This window comes from Dermacentor variabilis, chromosome 4, assembly GCF_050947875.1.
Source record: "Dermacentor variabilis isolate Ectoservices chromosome 4, ASM5094787v1, whole genome shotgun sequence".
Lineage (NCBI taxonomy): Eukaryota > Metazoa > Arthropoda > Arachnida > Ixodida > Ixodidae > Dermacentor > Dermacentor variabilis.
The window spans coordinates 4,404,664-4,426,583 of record NC_134571.1 but is presented as its reverse complement, the minus strand read 5'-3'; the positions used below and the strand labels follow the sequence as shown (position 1 = coordinate 4,426,583).

The 21,920-nt window shown below is 48.5% G+C and overlaps 1 protein-coding gene and 1 long non-coding RNA gene across 5 annotated transcripts in view; one reads left to right on the top strand and one right to left on the bottom strand.

Moving 5' to 3' along the window:
* Positions 1-21,920, bottom strand: part of LOC142578589 (BBSome complex member BBS7-like) — a 136,939-nt gene that overhangs the window by 60,000 nt on the left and 55,019 nt on the right. For all 4 annotated transcript variants that reach the window (XM_075687980.1, XM_075687983.1, XM_075687981.1 and 1 more), the window contains exon 13: positions 20,699-20,773. In XM_075687980.1, the coding sequence (XP_075544095.1) occupies positions 20,699-20,773 (75 nt within the window). The remainder of the gene's footprint in view (positions 1-20,698; positions 20,774-21,920) is intronic.
* The window catches only part of LOC142578590 (uncharacterized), a 31,177-nt gene continuing 12,066 nt past the window's right edge, over positions 2,810-21,920 (top strand). Inside the window, exon 1 of the long non-coding RNA XR_012827264.1 lies at positions 2,810-2,957. This is a non-coding gene — a long non-coding RNA (uncharacterized LOC142578590). The remainder of the gene's footprint in view (positions 2,958-21,920) is intronic.

Genomic DNA, 21,920 nt, shown 5'->3' with positions numbered 1-21,920 from the left:
GTGCTAGTTGGGTCTAACATGCACCGAAGAATGGCCCAGGTCTTCTTGGTGCTGAGGGTGCCTCTGAGAGAGTCGCAGAAGCTGCGCCAATTTTGATTATTCAGCTCCTTTGCATAGGTGTTATCTTCGTTTGCCAGCAGGGCTATTCGGCGCCTAAATTTGCGATTACGCCGCTGTCGCTTCCAGCGTTTGGTGAGGCTTCTGTGGGCCTGCCAGAGGTGGGCGAGATGGCTGTCAACTGCTGGTGCTTCCGTTGTGGTCTTAATCTTTCTGGTGGTGGCAGCATGGGCTTCCTTGAGGAAAGTTGTCCAACCTGCGGCCGTGGCTGGAAATGAGGAAGCAGCCTGCTGTCGTTCTCTATACCTTTTCCAATCAGTGAGCCTGGCCACCCCTAGGGGCTGTCGAACTTTAGCTGTGTCAACATTGATACACAATAGATAGTGATCACTGCCTAGCGTTTCGTCTAGGTTACACCAGGTGACCCCCGTCTCATTGTTGAAAAACGGAAGGTCCGGCGTGGTGTCCCGGGCAACGCTGTTTCCCATCCTTGTAGGAGTGCCTGGCTGCGTAATCAGTACAAGTTCGTGGGACTGAGTTTATCGTAGTAGATTGAAGCCCTTGGCGGTGTCGCGTTGATAACTCCATGCGGAGTGCCAAGCGTTAAAGTCTCAGAGAAAGATTAGTCGGTCTTTCGTTGAGAGCAAGGTAGACACGTGACTTAAGATTAATGAAAAATCGGTCCTCTTATCCCTGGAGGGACTATATACGTTGGTTATCAGGCACTTGTGACGACCCTTCTTAACTGGCCAAATGGTGAGTATTTGGTGGTGGATTTCTACGCCAGGTGCTTTGGCGACAGTGATTGTCAGGTCCTTGCGGGCCAATGCTGCCACTTCAGGGTAGTTCGAATCGCCGTAAGAACGGTAGCCCCCAATGGGCATCCGCATTTTCCCCACTTCCTGAAGACAAATAATGTCAGGTGGGACGAGCGCCGCCTTGATATACTGTGTAAGTGCAGTATGTTCGTTATGTAGTGATCGGCAGTTCCACTGCCAAATTACGAAATTCTCTTGGTCTGTAGGTGTGTAGTTAGCCAGAGTATGGGCTCTCGAAGCGTTCTGTGTCTGGTTACGGTGACCTTTGGATTCTCCGGGCTAAGGCTGCTACGACGTTTTCGCGTTTTTTTTACTCCTTTGAGCGAGTCGTCGACATACCGCTTCAGATTGTGAAGCTCTGCAAAAAAATAATTGTATTTGTGCGCACATATTGTCCAGTTTCCCTTCCAGATGAGTGTTGGGTGTAGGCGTCTGTTCTACAGGCTGCGTTTGTGATAGTGGTTTGGTCTGTGTGTTGGACAGTTGTGCGGGTGCGTTTGTTTTATGGGTTCCTCCGTGCGTCATCATTCTTGCCATTTGTCGTTTAAGCGTTTCGAGTTCATTTTTCATGCTGACCAAGCGTGCTTTAAGTTGTCCGTTTTCGGCAAGTATTTTCTTGTACTCCTCGTTTTGTGTGATAGGTGTGGTTGTGGAGGACGCGACCGCTGCCCAGCTTACCTGTGGATTTGTCAGAACGGAGGCCGCCTTCGGTGCTTTTCCGGATGATCGTTGCGTCTGCCTTGCTTCTCCTCCCTGGACGCGCTCTCGTGCTCGAGAGCGGGATCTGCTCGGGTGAGGTGACGCTGATCTGGACCGGGCGTTCAGTCGGTGTGGAGATGGCGATGGCGTCCTTCCCTGTCGGCCGCGTTGGTCGCTCCTATGGCCGTTTGTGTAGTCCGATTCCTCATCCTCTGAGGCGAACCAGCGTGGTTTTTTCTGCACTTCATTGCTCTTGTCAGTGCTCTTTGTGACGAGGTTTTTTCGGCTGCTTGAGGCGTCGTTGGCAGCTGCGGTCCCCGGTGACGTGGGCCCCCTCACACGAGACACACTTTGGCTCACACGGGTGTCCCTCCACTGGGTTTCTGAGTCCGCGAATTCGGCACACTCGCAGGTCGGGCTGTGGACAGACGTCTGTCCGATGCTCTTTTCCATGGCATGTTTTGAACACCTGAACAGTAGCACGGTAAAGATGGCACAGGAGTTCGCCTCCGTTGTAGTACACCACCAGAGGTAGTGATGGCCCGCAGAAAGTAAGGGCGGCACTCCGATCATTCTTGCTTGGATAAGTTAGACGCCTTGAGTCCGTATACGTATGTTTGCTATGATGGTCTCCGGTGGCGTTCGGGGTGGAAGTCCGTGTATAACTCCTCGGATAGCTTCCTCTCCGGTAGCAGCGTATACGTTAACGTCATGCGAACGTCCGTTGATGGTGAGGGAGTGGACTCGGCGTGTCTGCTCCGCGACCTCCTGACTCGATGTCGAAAGTATGGCGATATTGGAGCCGGGCTTTATACGGAGCAAAAATTGCTCACCTCTTATTCGGTAGTCGCAGGCCGTGACGATCGCTTCGGCGAGGGCCGGCGCGCTGATAGTCTTCAAAGGCAGTGCCTGGTGTGGTCGGATAACTATCTTGAAGTCGTCATCCTTAGGAAGAGGAGGAAGTTTGGGTATGCCTCTTCGTCGTTTCCTTAGTTTCGCCGGGTTAGTGCTGCCCGTTGAGTCCGTTTCTCGCTTGCGCTCTCGAGCCTGCTGCTTCTTTTGCCGTAGTGTCAGGACTGTCCGTCCGCTGGCGTCCCCCGGCGTTGTGGCGAACGGAGCCTGTTATTCCGTCTTCTGTTCTGTCTAAATTTGTTAGATCCATGTTCTCTGCTGCTGTGGTCTCACCTTGCATAGTCGTCGTCGTCTGAAGTTCGCTAAGCGTTCCCGTAGCCATGCCCAGGCAGAACGGTTGCTGCCGTTCGCGTTCGTCACGCGCCGGAGCAGCACCGGCTGTTGCGCCGAGCTGGCGTCGGGGTTATCGACGCTGACCCGTAGTCCGAGATTGTAGGACCGCTGGGCTCCACGAGCTTCACCAAGGGCCACGTGAGTAGCACACCCGTGTTCCTTGTATCCTGACGAGTCGACTGGTTCTCGGTACCGTGGGTGGAAGCACTAGTCTACCAAAAAACACAACGAAACGCAGAGCGCGATGCAAGCAGTATTGCGCGGCTCGGCGCCCCCCACATGTAACCCAGAAAGCCAGGTTTCGGTTGTGAGCCATGCATCTGCATCGAAACGGGAACCGTATTCTGCGACTGAGGACAGCAGTACCGGTGAGTCGTTTAATATCGCTGTCTGAATCCTTATGTAATACTGCTCGCGTTAACTTACAGACGGAGACAGGCTAGCGAACTAGATGCTGCATTATATATGGGTAGTCAGGACCTTCCGTTGCTGCTTCCGAAATAAACTTTTAGTTCGAGGCCAGCACTATAGACACTTTAACGAAAGACAAAACGATATCGGAACGCGCATCACATTTTTTCATCTCGTTGTAGCCGTAACCATGGGTGACTGAGTAGCCGTATCAATATACTTTTTTTCGAGAGCGCCGGCAACTTCTTTCGTTCACAGAACCGAATATATCTTTGATAAACTGAATATAAAGTACTGAATATAATGTATTAAACAGTTGCACGCATGGTACTTCACCCATATTTCGTACCTGATGGTTGCTAATGTTCCTGCTGTTCATTTTGGTTTACCTCAGGACATTTACTTTTGCAGTAGTGAAGTGGCGCATGGCGTTTGTGCAGAAAAAGAATGCATCATTTCTAATAGCTTCATGTCTTTCATGCATTTGCTTGTGAAACCAGCAGCTTGATATCTTCTAGTGTATAAATGAGCGCACAAATGTTCTCATTTGTGATCTTAATAATACTTCAGCTGTTAACATGCATTGTAGTTAGGCAGACACAAATTTACAAAGGTTACAAGAACAACCACGTTAGCAAAGCATAGAAGTGGCTACGTCAGGCGGCTCGACTGATAACTGTAGAAACGTCATTCAAAGCACATCGAATTATTCTCCACTTCCGGCGGCGTTTTCACTACTTCTTTTTTAAATAAAGAGATGTTGATTCATAAATATTTTCACAGACAACGATTAAATTTGTTTATTTTCGCTTTTCCTTTCTGTTTGGCTGTTGCCTTTGCTCTCTGCCTTAGTAAATCGCTTAATTTCTCAACTCTTTGCGATTCTTGTTTCTAGTTGCCAATTTTGCACGAAAAGTTCTGTACAATTAGGGAAAAGCGAGACGAGGTAACGGGTGACAGTCATATTGTTTATGTGTTTAACGGTTATTGTGGGGTCTCAGGATGGACGCAGTTTCGCATGATTTTATTTTCCACCTTATGTTACCCAAATCGCGGCTATATGGTTCCGAGGATCAGCCACCGTCGCGTCGAGTCGTCACTCGAGGAAATAATAAAGCAAAAGGCAAAGTTGAACGCCACTGGCGTTTTCTCGGACCGCAACTCGTTCCACGAGCATACAGACCAGCTGACTACGAACCAAATTCCTTTCCTGGGGCGCTATAATGTTAAGCTATTCCAAACAACTTTTGTATTCCAATCTTGCAATCAGCCCTCCATGATTGGCCAAAAAATTCTCGGGCCACCCCCACTTCGATTGTCTCTCACGCGACGTCATGAAAACCGCGAAATATATACGTCTGATAATCAGTCTGAAAAAAAATCAGTCTGATATGATGTGTGCAGACTGATTATGCCTGGTTAGTCAGAACGAAATAAAAATAATTATTTCTCATTCGATGCCTTTTTCGACATAATACTCTTTCATTGGTCAAACGTTTTCCGGCAGCACTCAGTTCGCCTGTCAGTCACACGACGTCACAAAACCGCGAAAACTCATAGCGCCAAAGTGACGTGCACGCGGAAAGCACACATTAATATGCCGAACAAAACTGACTTTTTTTTTTGAATAGCCGGAGGCTGCCCTGTTCCGAAAGGAATAGGAGATGGCTGCCCACCAATTGCTGTGGCACTATATATATAGCTATACTGGATATTTATCTCCCTCTAATAAACATTTTTCCATGGCACTGTAAACCTTATGCAGCCCTTTCGGCACGTATGGGACGCATTTTGCCAACTCTTCTTTGCTGAGGATCTGTTCTGGCGGCATTTTTAACGCTACGTTGCACACCGCGCGATTTTCTACCATGGACTGCAAGCTAACCCTTACAAAAATGACTTTGGACTGTCTATATTTATTTATTTGAAAATACTGCCAGCTGCTTTTTGGCAGCCAAAGCAGGAGTGGTACATAGAAAATACAAAGGGATACTGTACAAGCAAAGAAAATGCCAAAATAAAATTCGAACGCAGCAAGCTCACACACAGTGCAACACAGGTCATACTTGTACGTTACTGCGCAGAACAATATCTCTGAAACTAATGACACGAGTTGAATAAAAATTCCGTACGAAACGAATTGCGTGCTTCGCTGACAACTGAGAAATAGCCGATAAAAAAAAAAAAGAGTCGACAGTACGCGTGTTCGTTACCTCTTGTGGAAGCCTGTTCCATTCTCTTATCGTTCTAGGAAAAAATGAAAACTGATAAGCGATAGTTCTAGCCTGGGGTACAATAAGGGTAAGTTCGTGCTTTCCGCGGGTACTTCTACACGTGTTAAACTGTAAGTATTTGTCAAAATTCATTTTAGTTTGGCCGTTCACTATCGTGTAAAGCATATTCAGACGGTGTAGCTTACGGCGTTCCTCCAGTGTTGGAAGACCAGACCTTGAACGGAGATCAGATAGTGATACTTGTCTTCCGTAGGCATTAAAAATAAACCTGAGTGCTCTTTTTTGTACTTTTTCCAGCTTATCTGTATCAGTCTTAGTGTGCGGGTCCCAAACGACATCGCCATATTCAAGTAAGGACGCACCAGTGAAGTATAACCAACTAGTTTTGTCTTGCTTGTACAGTGCTTCAGACGTTGCCGCAGTAACCATAGTCGTTTTGAGGCTGACGAAACTATCTTTTTAATGTGCGCACTCCATCTTAAATCGCGAGATATTTCAATCCCCAGATATTTAAACGTATCGACAAGAGTAACGCCAACGTCGTTAATTTTGTGTGCATGCGATAGTGGACTCTTCTTTTTTGTTACGGTCATTTGGGAGCACTTAGGGATATTTAGGCTCATTTTCCAGGTTTGGCACCAGTTAGCAATTGATGTTAGAGAATTACTTAAGAGTAATTGATCATCTTTAGTTTGAATGGCATGATATACAACGCAGTCATCCGCGAAAAATCGGCATTGTACAGCAGTGTCAAGTGAGAGATCATTCAGATAAACAAGAAAAAGTAATGGTCCAAGGACGGACCCTTGAGGTACGCCTGAAAGGACTGGAAGCATTGATGATTTAGAGTCACCTATTTGAACATATTGTTGGCGTTGCGTTAGGTAAGAGTCAAGCCACCTCAGAATACGCTCATTTCTAAAGAGATGCTTTAGTTTTAATATCATTTTGGAATGCGACACGCGGTCAAAGGCTTTTTCAAAGTCTAGAAAGATTATGTCGACCTGGCCACTGTTATCAAGAACTGCAAACAAATCATTAGTAATGTGGAGTAATTGTGTCACTGTTGAAAGGCCACGCCTGAATCAGTGTTGACTTCATAAAAAAATTGTTGCCGTCTAGGAAGCTGCTTAAATGTTTGAAAAGAAAATGTTCTAATACCTTGCTAGCTGTGTACAACAACGACACCGGGCGATAGTTAGTTACTGTGAGCTTATCGCCAGTCTTGTGTATTGGTATAATTTTGCCTATTTTCCAGTCAGAAGGAACTTCTCCTTTCTCCAAACTTTTGCTAAAAATAATATAAAGATACTTGGCACACCACTCCGCGTATCTAAACAAAAATGCATTGGGGATTTCGTCGGGTCCTGACGATTTCCTAATGTCTAAGCTAAGCAATGCTGAAAAAATACCTTCTGTGATTATTAGCTCTGGAAGTTCATACATAGTTGCGTGGCTGAAATCTATATTGTTATCGGCACTGTGCAGAAAAACGGACGAAAAATAGTCGTTGTATGCCGTTGCTGTACAAGTTGGGTCAGTGACGTCCTTATCGTGTATTTTCAATTTATTAACTGGTTCCTTCTTTTGCGTCAAGTGAAGCCAAAACTTTCTCGGATCGTTGGAAAGGAAGTTGTGCATTTTGACGTTAAAAAAAGTGAATCTGGACGATTTTATTTTCGAACGCAAGTCCGATCGCAGCTCAGCCAAGGTGCCGCTATCTCTCTGGTTTTTAGACGATAATCGTTTTACGCGCCGCTTTATATGAATGATTTCGCGCGTTATCCAGGGGCTTCGACGTTTGCTATTATGTCTTTTCGGGATATATTTATTCATGCAATGACGCACTGAACATTTGAAGTGCAGCCACAAACTATTAACAGTTGTAAAGTTTCTGTGACAATGTAAAAAGAAATCATAGTCTTGTTCTAAGAAATCTAATATGCTGACATCGCATTATTAAAATCATAGTAGGGCCTTGGCTTGCTGCGCTCAGCTTTACGCCACAGTTGGCTTTTAAAAAGGACAGAGAAATGGTCGGATATACCAGGCACGATGTCGACAGTATAACCTAGTTGACTGACGTTTTCGGATATGAAGACTAGGTCGAGAATCGAACTTGATACGGCAGTCTGGCGCGTTGGGGTATGCACTACCTGGTGTAGATCGAAGGCATATGCGATGTCTAGCAACAGATCCGCGTGATGGCATGTTGAAGTGGCACACATCAAGTCCCAGTCTATATTAGGCATGTTGAAGTCGCCACTCACAACGCAACTGTAGCGCTTTTTGTTGCCGTATAGAAAGTCGTGTAGTGCCTCCAGCAAAGAAATGTCAGCATTTGGTGGCCTATAGACAGCTCCGATTAGTGCGTTTTGGCCGGAGAGTTTGGCAGCTATCCGCACCATTTCAATCTGCTTATTGTGTGGGACCAGCGTATACTGAGTGCCTTTCTTCATCAGAAGTGCCACACCTCCCCCTCTTGAACAGCGATCATGACGGATAATTTCATGCGTGACAGGTACAACATCTGCATCATCTATGCTATCGTGAAGCCAAGTCTCTGTTACCACGGTGATGTCAGGATCGTAAGCAATGAGTAAACCTTCTAGATCGTCGCTTTTATTTACAATGCTTCTAGCGTTGACATTCATTAAGGATAACGCTCTTCGGTTGTGAGGAACTATCGGCTGAGGTGGGGGGTTGTTTGGATTGCATTGTTGGGTGCAGTCATCCCAAGAGCGTGGTCATTGCCTAGTAGACTGAACAAGTTCGTTCCGGGCCTCATTCCAATAGTAAAGGGTCCCATTGATTCTAACCTTGTCGAAAACGAGGATGACTTTATCCCCATTGGACCTGTTTACTTTGGTACTTGCCCAAAACTTCTTGCAGATAGACTGTACCCTAGGCGAAAAGTCCTCCGAAATACTGAATTCCGTATCTTGCAATTTACCACAGTTTTTCAAAATCCTAAATTTGTCTCTCCCATCAACAAGTTTGAGAATAACTGGACGACGCCTATTCTCTGTTGGCTTACCGATTCTGTGGATTCGTTCAATGCCCACGTTGGGCAGCTTCAACAGGTCGTCAAGGATATCTTTCGATACTGTCCGCTCAAGAGAGGCAATATGCTCCCCTTTTGCTTCCTTTACTCCAAAAATGATGAGGTTACTACGTCTGCTTCGGTTCTCGAGGTCGTCAATCTTCAAAAGTAAGCTGTCAACTGTCTCTTGCAAGGCATCAACTTTACTCGTATATTTGGTGACCGTTGAAGCTATGTTATCCAATTTCCTGTCAATGGCATTCGGTTTGTCGGTAGACTCTTTAGGTTTACTGTTCGTTGTTTGCTTGAGGTCTCGTATGTCGTCGCGTATGATTTTAAGAATGTCTTCAGTAGAAGGACCCGGATTAGATTCAATGTCTCCACAACATCGTAACAAATTAACAAAACAGTGATACATCATCAATGTAAGATCAAAAATGGACCGTGGGCACGGCAGAAGCAAGAGGCATACGTTGTTGCTACGGTAAGAATGAACCAAATGGTCTTGCCTCACCTGCACAATAAACAAGAAGGGATTCGTGAGACGCATGGTCTCGGTGCTTCCGCCGTGCCCACTGGTCATGATCCGTGCAGTGCAGTCCCTTAAGTACACCCATGTAGCAGACGTAGATGACGTTGGTATCACGTGAACGTCTGGTGTAGCTCTCCAACCGCGCAGGCTCCATAGACAATCGTCGGAACCGTGAAACGATGTGTCAAACCCGGCAACTTGATGCGCAGTCGTAGTAGCATTAGGTAGATTGTCGGTGTTCACTTCCTCGGCCGGTACAGGTGAAGCAGTGAAAAGGACTGCCTGCACAATAAACAAGAAGGGATTCATGAGACGCATGGTCTCGGTGCCTCCGCCGTGCCCACTGGTCGTGATCCGTGCAGTGCAGTCCCTTAAGTACACCCATGTAGCAGACGTAGATGACGTTGGTATCACGTGAACGTCTGGTGTAGCTCTCCAACCGCGCAGGCTCCATAGACAATCGTCGGAACCGTGAAACGATGTGTCAAACCCGGCAACTTGATGCGCAGTCGTAGTAGCATTAGGTAGATTGTCGGTGTTCACTTCCTCGGCCGGTACAGGTGAAGCAGTGAAAAGGACGGCCTGCACAATAAACAAGAAGGGATTCGTGAGACGCATGGTCTCGGTGCCTCCGCCGTGCCCACTGGTCGTGATCCGTGCAGTGCAGTCCCTTAAGTACACCCATGTAGTAGACGTAGATGACGTTGGTATCACGTGAACGTCTGGTGTAGCTCTCCAACCGCGCAGGCTCCATAGACAATCGTTGGAACCGTGAAACAATGTGTCAAACCCGGCAAGAAAGTCTATGGACTTTTTATAGACGACCTTGCCTTTCTATAGATTCGGACTTTTGTTGGTACAAAGTCTATAGACTGTCTATAGAAGAAATTCGATAAAGTTTCTATTTCGTTTTGCCTATTCGAACTCTATAGACGGTCTATAGAAAAAAGTGGATAAGGTGTCTTTTTCTGCTTGCGGCGTTAAACGACTCACCGTTATTGTCGTTGTCAGCCGCAGCAGAATCCAGCTCCCGTTTCGATGCAGCCGTGTTCCGAATGGCTCACGACCGAAACCTAGCTTTCGGGCTTACATGTCCGCTTGCAAACACGCCACTTCACCGCAAGATAAATGACGCGAGACAATGACGCGAGACAATGAACTAGTTTTAGCCACAAAGAAGCAACCAGTCTAAGTGTACGAACGAATGAATCCGTGCCGCCGTGCACTCGAAAATACCGGTAAAAATTTTAAATCCAGGCCAGAGGTCACGTGAAAGATCGATGATGCTGAACGCCATTCGCTTTTATAGTGACAAAGAAACACTAAACTTACTAATAAATAGTGCAATATGTAATTAGCAATGATAATTTTGCCCTCTTTTTTATGTAATAAAAATGCTTCGGTAATTGTAAGAGAAAGTTCGTAAAATAATATTGCGCTTATTACGGCGCCTATAGCGGGAAATATTGGAACTAACGGAGGCATCACGAAGTGATTCTACTATGCTGATTCTATTAGCAGCGCTGCGCGGTCGATTTTTTCGCCCTCCGTGTCCATTTGTTGAACTTGAGAGTGGGCTACACCTGGCGCGCGTGCTACCGCTGGCTGTGCGGCGACTCCTCAAGGATTTCCGCGGCGACATGTAATACCCTTAGCTTCGCTGTCGTAGAGAAAGCCCGGTAGGAGAGCCGGCACTGCCTCGTGCCGCCAAGGTCCGGCGCAACACAGGCGGCAGCCGCCGAGCCGTCGCCGAGTACGGAGCCATCGGCATACAATTGCGTCCTCCCCCATAGGTCGTCCTCGATCCTGGCAGCAGCCTCCTGCTGTAAAGCGCAGAGAGGGGTGCGATGCTTGGAGCGGACGCCCGGGAGATCGAGACACACGTGAAGTGGCGTGCGCTGGTGAGGCGGTGGCCAGGTCGGCGGGGCGGGCGGGGGATCAACCACCAGGCAGTCAAAGAGCTCACACGCTGCTCCCACTCGAGACCGGGGTAGGCGACGAAGGAGGGACAGGATGGAGCCTGCGTCCGGGGCACGGGAGAGGCGCTCGAGGTGGCCGAGGGCACGCAGGTCAGCCGACAGGGAGACGGGCCATGCACTAGTCTCCGCGAGCGTTTCCGCAACCCGCGATGCGCGAGGGAGACCGTGGCACATACGAAGCACTCGGCAGTGGTCGCCGTCGATGCAACTCCAGAGCCGGGCACGACAAGGCGGCAGCGCGTAGAGCGCCACCGCGGAGTAGAGCGCCGCCGCGAAAGAAGCAGGGCAGCCGTCGCCGCGGGCGAGCAGCCCGCGCACCGCACTCTCCACTCAACGCGTTTCAGCGCGCAGCCGGCGAACGGCAGCGAACCAAGTGAGGCGGTGTCGATCCTGAGCCCCAGGTACTGCACTGTCAGGCGCCAGGGCAGGGGGACTCCGTCGACGAGCACGCAGCCCGTGCGGCCGCGATCACCACTGCAGGGGTGTATGATGAGCACCTCGGATTTCATCGGCCGATGGCGCGCAGGAAGTCCGCGACGATGTCCAGTGCCGCCTGAAGCCGGGAGCGCATCTCGCCCATCGCAGAGGTCGGCTCGCGCACGTAGAGCGCGATGTCGTCCGCGTAAAGCACAGCGCGCACAGGGAACCGGCCCGTTGTGGGAATGCACTCGATTATGGGCGCGAGGGCAAGGTTGAACAAAAACGGGCACAACACGCTTCCCTGAGGCACACCACAGCTCACAGGACGAGGCGAGCCGACCATACCTGCGACTCGGGACAGCAGATGTTCTGTCGGCGAGGAAGGCCTCGATCTCTATGTAGGCAAGGAGCCTGCCCATAACACCGAGGGCCCGCACGGCCGAGAGGATGGTGGCGTGAGGGAGGCAGTAGAATGCGCTTCGGACGTCGAGGAGCAGCAAGAAAGCGGTATCCCTGTCGAGCCTGGCCTGCTCAAGGGTGCCGACGACGATAGCGATAGCAGTCCGCCGTAGAGCGGTGAGCGCGGAAGCCGCACTGCTCGGAAGGTAGAGCACCGCGGGCATCCGCAATCCACTGTAGCCGGGATAGAGCCGTCGCCTCCATCGTCTTCCCTGGGATAGACGTCAGGGAGATGGGTCGGTATGAGGCAGGGCTGCGAGGTGGCTTGCCACATTTCTGGACGGGGACGACGACAGCATGGCGCCACGAATCCGGGAGGGAGCTGCTGCGCAGGATGTGGTAAACGTCGAGGAGGAGGCGGCGCTGCGGCTCATGGAGTTTGCGCAACATCTGCCGCGTGATCCAGTCTTCCCCAGGGGCACTGTGGCGTCGCCGGCCGCGCGGCAGGGCCCGCTGCAGCTCGTGATGATTGAAGTCACCCTCGCACAGGCTTGAGATCGCCTGTGCGTGGTCCGCCTGCCCCCACATGAACGCCGCCGCGTAGAGCGCCTACAACGTAGCCGTGGGCGCGCTGGAAGCGGGTGGCAGCAAAAGCGTCCGCCAGAATCGCAGCGAGTTGGCGCTCGCTGATCCCCCACTCTATGGCGATGGCCAGCACCGGGAACCGCGGTGTCTTCAGGTTCAACAGGGCACGGATGACTCGCCAGCCATGGCGCTCGTTGCCCGGCTGGGCAAGCGACGAGCAGAGCCCATGATCGTCGGCGCAGCTGACGGGCGTGCTGTCTGCACACTGCGTCCAGGCGGTTGTACAGTGTCCAGTCCTTCGTGGCATCGGTCCGAATCGCTCGCCGCTGAGTGCGACAGCGGGCGGCGCGCACATTGGGGAGCTTGATGTCCATCCTAGAAAGGGGGCCCGGCGGGGACGACCACACGCGACGAAGCACGATTCGCGCAGTCTGCGATGTGCGCGAGGAAATCGCCGCGCAGTCTCTCGGCACAGAAATCGCGGAACATGGGCCAGCGCACGACCGTGTATACACGCGTGGCACCACGACTTCACTTCACTTCACTTTATTTCCTTAAAGACCCTCATGTGAGGGTATTACATAAGGGGTGGGACACATATAGGTTAACAACAGTAAACAGAAAAATGTTGAACGAGTTATACAAACAAAAATGATTATTGTGATGCAAGCGCACGCGTAATTTGGTTAAGGAACATAGATGGGCATGTGATGGCAGCAAGTTCTTGGGGAAGGTCGTTCCAGTCGCAAGCAGTCCGGGGGAAGAATGACGAAGCAAAAGTTTTTGTGTGTGCTCGTGGTCGAGACACCTGCTGCTGATGTCCGGTGCGAAGAGAGAAACGTGGTGGGGGAGGGCAGATGTAGGGTTCCTGTGATAGCTCGGAATAAAATAATTTATGAAATAAGCTCAAACTAGAAATGTGGCGACGAAGTGCAAGAGTAGGTAGGTTGGACTGCGATTTCAGAGATGATATGCTGTTATCAAAAGAGTACGAGGAATGAATGAATCTAGTTGCCCTGTTTTGAACTGATTCAAGTGAATTAGCAAGGTATACTTGTTTCGGGGACCAGATGGGCGATGCGTATTCTAATTTTGATCGAACTAGTGATTTGTATGCGAGTAGCTTAACATGCAGGGGGGCAGAGTGGAGATGACGCTTTAGGAAGCCAAGCGTTTTGTTAGCAGATGAAATAATATTCGCGATATGGCTATACCACGTAAGATCATGGCTAAGATGAACACCGAGATATTTATATGATTGGACAGGGTCGATAGGAACGTTAGAGATAGTGTAGGGAAACAGGAGAGGATTACTGTGACGGTGGAAAGATATATATTTGCATTTGTTTATATTAAGTGTCATTAGCCAGTCGTTGCACCAGTTTTCTACCAGATTTAGGTTATTTTGTAGGGATTGTTGGTTAAAGGTGTCAGTAACTGTTTTGTAAATAACGCAATCGTCGGCAAACATCCGAATATGGCAATCTAATATCTGAGGTAGGTCGTTAATATAAATTAAAAACAAAAGAGGCCCAAGGACGGATCCTTGGGGTACCCCTGAGGAAACTGGTAGTAAGTTAGACATTTGTTTATTAATGATGACTGATTGGGAGCGGTGAGTCAAGAATTCCTTTATCCATGCTAGTATGTCACAATGCAAGTTTAGGCTGGAAAGTTTCAGAAATAGGCGGTTATGGGGTACCTTGTCAAATGCCTTAGCAAAGTCGAGGAAGATTGCGTCGGTTTGGAGATTAGCGTCAAGGTTGGCATGCAGGTCGTGAACGAAAATGGCTAGTTGAGTCTCACAGGAGTAACCTTTACGAAATCCATGCTGCGATGAGTGAAAGAAATTATTTGAGTCCAGAAACTGCATTGTTAAAGAGTAAATGACGTGTTCCATGAGCTTGCAGGGTATTCTGGTAAGTGATATGGGGCGGTAGTTAAGTGGTGAATCTTTTTTACCCGACTTGTGGACTGGGACGACCTTCCCCACTTTCCAGTCGTGGGGTATGATACCTGTAGAAATGGACTGCGAAAATAGCAAGCATAAAAACTTGGTAGACGTGTGGCGAGTGTTTTTTAAGACCTTTGTGTTGATTTCATCAATGCCGGTAGATGAAGAAAGTTTTAACTTATCTATAAGAAGGGATATGCCGGTTTCTGAGAATGTAACGGCTGGCATTGCAATTGTGGGGTCACTGGCTGTCATGAGGGGTCGTGGTTTTTGTTCTTTAGTGAATACAGATGCGAAGACAGAATTAAATATGTTAGCGCACTCAACGTCTGAAATAAAACGTCCAGAATCGTCAGTCAGGGTAACAACGCGCGAAGATTGGGGGTTTAAAAGCTGCCAGAATTTAGTCGGGTTATCTGTAAGTATGTTTGGCAAATCGATGTGGTAAAAGGAATGTTTAGCGTTTTTTACTGCGACCAAATACGCCTCTTCAGCAGCGTAATATTTTTCCCATGCGCAGTCTGTTCTGCTCAGTTTAGCACTACGGAAAAGGCGTTTCTTTTTATTTTCTAATCTTCCCAGTGTCTTGGTGAACCATGGCTTGTGGTGGTTAGCGCGGAAGCTGCATTTGGGAATATATTTATTAGTCAATTCATTCATTTTATGTTTAAACATTGACCAATTTGTGTGGATGTCTTGTTCATCAAATGACCCCTGATATGATGGAAAAATGGCCTCCAATTCCGCGTTAAAGGCCTCATAGTTTCCTTTGTTGTAGAGAGAAATTGTTTTTGGCAAGTTGCTTTTGTTATTGGGGTGAAGTTAAAGCATGCATGAATGACTTTATGATCGCTGATTTCACGGAGATAAGTAATAGTGTTCAGGCTGTCGGGGTGGCTAGATAGTATGAGGTCAAGAATGTTAGCAGTATCTCCGGCGATGCGTGTAGGCTGGGTTACTAGTTGGGCTAGCTTAAAAGTTAAGCAGACATCCATAAATTCACGGGATTCATCCTGTCTAAAAATAGGATAATTAGGGGGACACCAATCTATGCCAGGATAGTTAAAATCCCCAAAAAGAAGAATGTGTGCTTTAGGATGTCTAGTTTTAAGTTCGTTTAAAATGTTGTGAAGTTTACGGGGGAATTCGGGGCTATTGTGAGGGGGTCTATAACAAACGCCAATTAATATAGATACTGGTGTGGCGCGACAAAGGAGCCATAATATTTCGAGGTCTGATGAGATGTTTACGTGGGAACACTGTAGCTTATTGCTTGTAGCAATAAGGACGCCACCCCCTCGAGAGTTTGTGCGATCAGTGCGGAAAAGATTAAAGTTAGGTAGGTTACAAAGAACTTCAGCGTCACTTATGTTATCAGTCAGCCAGGTCTCTGTCAAGATGAGCAGGTTGCTGCCCGTTGAAGACACGAGGCTGGACACAAGATCGCTCTTTGGAAGCAGGCTGCGTATGTTGGTGTAGATAACCGAGAGGCAAATATTCTCTCGAGGGGCGGTATCGCACAGATTAGGTTTGTGACGATGGCGAGGTAAGCGCTATGCTATTTCCGTAACCGTTTCTGTGGCGGCATCGAAAGTGTAGCGTTTCTTTCCGAGAAACAGTCTTGTATCGCAGGGAGAACGGTCCGGTTTTTGCTTTTGCAAATGCGACAAGGTGTTTGCGTGCTTTACGAACTGGAAGGGAAAAGTCTTCTCCAATGCTAAAATTGGTGCCCTTTAACTTGGGCCCGTTTGAGAGGACAGTTTCTTTTGTTTTACAGGACAAAAATTTAACTATAATCGGCCGCTGACGGCCATCTTCGTAGCGGTCCAGACGATGTGCACGCTCAATTTGACATGGGTCCAAGGTTATGCGTAATTGGTCACGACAATGGCGGATTAGCAATTCTTCCGATTCAACGAACGTTTCGCGCGAATTAGAATCCGAAAGGCCATAAAATATCAAATTGTTGCGGCGTGACCTATTTTCGGCGTCATCCAACCGAGCTTCAAGGTTAGTAACAAGAGCAGCAGTCTTAGCGGATACAGATTGGGCAGACTGCAGATCGATTTTGAGAGTTGAAATACCCTGGAAAACACTTTCTAGATCTGCTACGCGCTTGCTCAAATCAGAAATAGTTGTGTCAATAGAACGCATCTGATGTTTAAGGTCCTGTACATCGGTTATTATTTGGTCCTGGCCGGTTGACAACGTCTCCAGCTTAGCAAGAACACGGTCCAATTTGTCAGGACCAGGGTTCGTCTCTATATCGCCCGACAAGAGCAGGAGGGATTTCATAACACCAAAACATTCACCAGCGACACAGATGCAACACTGCAGGCTCGGCAGCTGTACCAGACAGTAGTTGTTAGTTTTTTTAGCGAGAAGGCAGCATGGTTTACGGACCTGCATTGCGAAAGTCAGTGGATGAGAAGGCTGTGTCATGGCACAGCCACCGAGCCCACAAAGCGCAGGCGGGAAGCGGTGCTCTTTAAACGCTGGCAGGAACGATGTTGTCGCTGTCGATTGCGCTTTCCATTCGATGTCGAGGATCCAGTGGGGGAGCGTGGCTTTCGTCGACGCTTCCGAGGCGCTCAAAACAAGGGCTCCGTAGTTCCCGTTGCAGAACGGCATTTCCAGCTGTGGTACGACGACCGAGGAAACGTTGAAGAATGCTGGCAAGACGTAGGCGAAGGTAGTCACGAGTACCTGCATTGCGAAAGTCAGTGGATGAGAAGGCTGTGTCATGGCACAGCCACCGAGCCCACTCGGCCGCGCGGGGGAGATGGGGAAGTGGTCGGATCCAGCGGCGTCCGGGGCGCGCTGCCAGTCGTACGAGCAGCGCTCCGAAACAAGCGCCAGGTCGATCACCGTGGCGGTCCCGCTGCGTCGGACGTAGGTTCGCTAGCCGCTGTTGATGACGGCGAGGCCCGCCGTACCGGCCGCGCTCACCAGGTTCTTCCGCGCGTGTCGGTTCTGGCAGGGCCCCAGCTCCCGTGATGGGTGTTGAAATCGCTGCACACCACGCACGCGCGAGCGAAGCGGCGAGGCACGGCAAGAAGGACATGTCACACCATGACATGACATCGTCCTCGCGCGCCGTATGCTGTATGTGTGGGTCAGAGCGTACGACGGTTTGCCGAATCGCGCACAAGGGAGGAACGCGGCAACGCACAAGGGAAGGCAACGTGGCGCGCGCCGTATCTTGACGGCGGTCTGCAGATAGCCCATACCTTTGTGCGCGCCGTGTTCTCGCCGTTCAGCTTGCGTTGAATCGATAGACAGCGCGAAGGTGACTTTGGTCGCTGCTGGTGGGGCGCTTCCTCACGCCAGCAAGTTGCTGCGTTGCTGCTCCGTCCTTCTTGCATGGCCCTCGGCAACTCGATCGCGAGACGAGCATGGTGCCTCCATAGCGCGCACACAACCCGCAGCAACTGCCCGATGAGGCAGTGCTGCCAATCTCCGAAGTTAGTTTTCCCTTAATTTGGATGAAATATTTCCGCAGATATCCACAGATTTGTGCAAAATGTGGTTCCTCAGTACGCGAATTTTATTTCTGTAATGAAAAATGTTCGTGTTATGCCAATGACAGCATAATTTATATTTTAATAAGATGCTCTTTTTAACGCTCCTGTGCTTAACGGGAAGTGGTGTCGCAGTGCAAGTTCTGCTGATAACACGGCCTCTTAGTTAATGCGATATTGACAGGAAAAGACGCCAGCACGCGGACACTTTGTTCTTGTCCATAATTGTTTGGCCTATAGAGGGACGTGCCACGATTACAATGATCCTTATTCTGAGGGTTAGGTTGGCGCCGGAGATCCCTTACAAGTGTAAGAGTGTCAAAGCAATGCGCTACTGCGCAACAGCAATTTTAAAAAAGCGTCAGACACTTTAGCATACGCTAAACATGGTGAAGGCGAAAGGCTGCGCGCTGACAAGGCATTAATTGAATTACTTGACATTCTCGTTCAAATGCCTTGCCACTTTCTATTTTCTTCTGTTGGTTTAACGCGAGCGCATTATATGGCTCATGAGGCCGGAAATGCAGCTAAATTTATCGTTCGACGGTTCGACGCCCACCCAAGGTCGTGGGTTCCAGTGTCTTAACTCTAGCCTTATTAACTGTGCCTTAATTTGGCCTAATTTACACCAAAGGCCGTGGGTTCCTCCCGCACCAAAAATCGTGAGTTCGACTACCACCAAAGTCTGTGGGAGCGAGTACCTTAACTAACTGTGTCTTAATTAAGAGTACCTTAATTAACATCGGCTTAATAACACCAAAGGTAGTGGAATCGGGTGCCTTTATTAACTCTATTTGTTAACTGTGCCTTAACATCACACTAATAACACCAAAGGTCGTGCGTTTGACTCCCACCAAAGGACGAAGGTTCGACACCCATAGTAGGTGCCATTGAATTTTGCTGACATAATTTGACTGCATAATTTGACCGCATGGTCAAATTTTCGACCCAAGAGCCATCTAAGCCTTTCGCCTTAATATATGAATGTCTTTGTTTGCTTGCTCTATACGGACTAGCACCATTACATTTACGCACTCGCACGTCATCTGCATGCAGCGGATAACAAAAATATGCAAGTAATTTATATCTTTGCGAGAAAGCAAAGCTCGCCCAAAAACATGAACACTGGGACCCCGTGCATAGTTGCTCTGGCTGTGGGTGGTTCCAGGTAAATTTTAGTCTACGCATTCGTAGTCGGCTATTCAATGTCATGAACACATTGCGTGCAGAGTATATATGTCTGCTTATGCCCAGATGTATTCGCGCTGTTTTGTTTAAAAATTTGGCATAAATGTGTTTCGCCGTTTACAGTAAAATATTTAATTCCGAGTGCATAGACATCGTCAGCACAGCTAGAAGCAAGAAAAAAAAATCGTACTAGCAGCTCTTTAAGGGATCCAGGGCATCCACACCCTGTTGTTTGTTTGGAAAGATGCGTTCATTGCGGTGCTGTAGGATCAAGTCATACCTCACAGGCTAATGCGAAGGTAGTTTGAGGTGACTGAAATAAAAAGACGCCGTCACCTCAGCAGTTTAGCCCGTTCAATGTCCTGGCGTCAAATTTCCCTAGATATAAAATCACTTCTTTATTTCCCTAATCAAGGCATAGAATGGTTCCCCAAAACTTCCCCAGAATTAGCCATGCTGATAGGAAGTTTACCAAGCGCGCTTGCCCTACCGTCCTCTTCTGCGAAGCTTCGTATCTCTTCCCCTTCCCCGCTTCGCTCAACGCCACCTAAACTTTACTCTATAGGTGACGTTGTTTGCCGCGCGCTCATATACAAAAAAATGGGTACTGAATTAACAGTGACTGTTACCGAGTAAAAAGTAATTGACCAATTCAGAAAAATTCACTCGCAATTCCGGCCCTGCAAAATGCATGTCCAGCGAAGCAGTTCAAAACCACCATTACAACTGCTGAGGGGGTCATGCGGTGCTTTAGAGTAATAGTGGCAATGCGAATGATGATAATTTTGACAGCACACCGCCACCCATAGCGGTGCTGCAACAACACTGAAAACTGGCTGCTTCTTCCATGTATGACAGGCGACGGATGTCCCTCCTCACGTTGCAAGCTACCGTCGGCGCGGCAGGCCACAGTAATCTTTACCGGGAAACGCATGCGGGCAGTGCCGCGTGCTTCCCATTGGTATCGAGAGCACCTTATCATCAAGTATGGGGTTCAGTTGCTTTATCTGTGCGTGTTCCTTATTGAAACGTATGCTGCTGCGTATGCGTGATTCGAAAATACTATGCATGCACTGCTCGCCTCACTTTGCCGAGTGCTTGAAACTTGTGCCCTACGAGTCGGGGCTCCGGGCCTGGCCGGGATCGGCCCACATTTTTGCTAACGGACGCGAAGAACGCCGACCAGTGAGAGGGTAACAGCGTCGCTGTAAAAAATTACTAGAAATTTATTTTCTTGCAAATAAACGACTACATATAGTTCATTAGGCAACGAGTCGGGACTTATGTGCAGTGCAGGCAAGAGAGTGTTTTGAGACGCACGCACACATACACACGCAGAGATGCACACACATAAAATAATGTCGCGTGTGCCGAAATAGGCAATATTTCACCAAACTAATCACCCGCCCCCGTTGCAGACAGGCTTGTGGCAACATTTTACATCCTGCTATTCATACACGTGCCAGCCGTTGACCGCCCGCTATACAACTTTCTCTTCAGCAACAGTATTGCTTGCTCTATTTACGAGAGAGTTTTGAAAGTGTAAATGAGCGTTATGCAAAGCTCGTGCTCATGAATTTATGTTAAGCACGGGTGCAGACGAGCATGCTTACTTGAGGGTCGCAGGACGTGTAACTGACAACGGCTGAGTTCTTGCTGCTGTCCAAAAGATCCACGGGTACGTTGGACTGCAAATAGGAACGATGTGTATGAGGTTAAACGGCGTGGGCTTCCCACTCCACCTTGTAAATAAATATTCACTCAGTTCAGCAGTCCTTTAATGTATTACAAAGACAACTGGGTAACGTGGCATATATGAAGTAAATTACGTAGACTCAGTATATACCAGTGCTACCATTTGCAAAGTGATTTACCCTAAATCAAAGGATATTAACTCTCATTCAGGAAAAAAGAAAAGATAATTAGGATTTGGCTGAATACATAGTTGCGCTAATGAACCGTTTAATTATTCACTAGGACCTGCCACAGTTGCTCAGTGGCTCTGGTGTTGGACTGCTCAGCACGAGGTCACGGGATCGAATCGCGGCCATGGCGGACGCATTTCGATGGGGGCGAAATGCGAAAACACCCGTGGTACTTAGATTCAGGTGCACGTTAAAGAAGCCCAGGTGGCCCAAATTTGCGGAGTCCTCCACTACGGCGTGCATCATAGTGATAAAGTGGTTTTGGTTCGTAGAACCCCATAATTTATTTTAATTAATTATTCCTGAGGGCACAAGCTAAAGCCAAACAGTCTGTTTAGCCCTAAGACGAGCGTTACGCGCCCAGACTTGCTGTATGCCCGGTGAATCATGTTCGAGGACTTCTGGCAGCGCATATATCTACTGCAGAACTTGGTACCAAGCAACCCTGGGCGTCGCACCTGCCGCATCGTTGCAATCGCAGCCGCGTGAAAGGCGCCCTCTCAAAATCGCATTGCGATGCATGCGACTGAGCTATTTCTAGTCGTACGCACTAGCCGCAGCACAACATTTAAGCGGTCCACTACCCCGTCGCACGCTGTGATTCAGGAACGACTAGCCTTATAATTTATTCATCATTTCCAAAAAACCTGTAATTGGTCCAAGATTATTTTTATACGAGTAAAGCAAACTATAAAATGGTCTTACACGGCTGTGCATGTCATGCGTGCAGCTAGGTTTGCCGAGTGTTCACATACAAGCGAATCTCTTTTGCAGCGCGATATCTTTTGTTTCACATCTGCCAGCATAGTAATGGACGTAATTGTTTCCCCAGCGTCTCTCTGAGCTCCTGTCACGGTGTCTTGTGGATACTCGACAGAATGCGAAAGAACATGGCACGCGTTCCAAATTA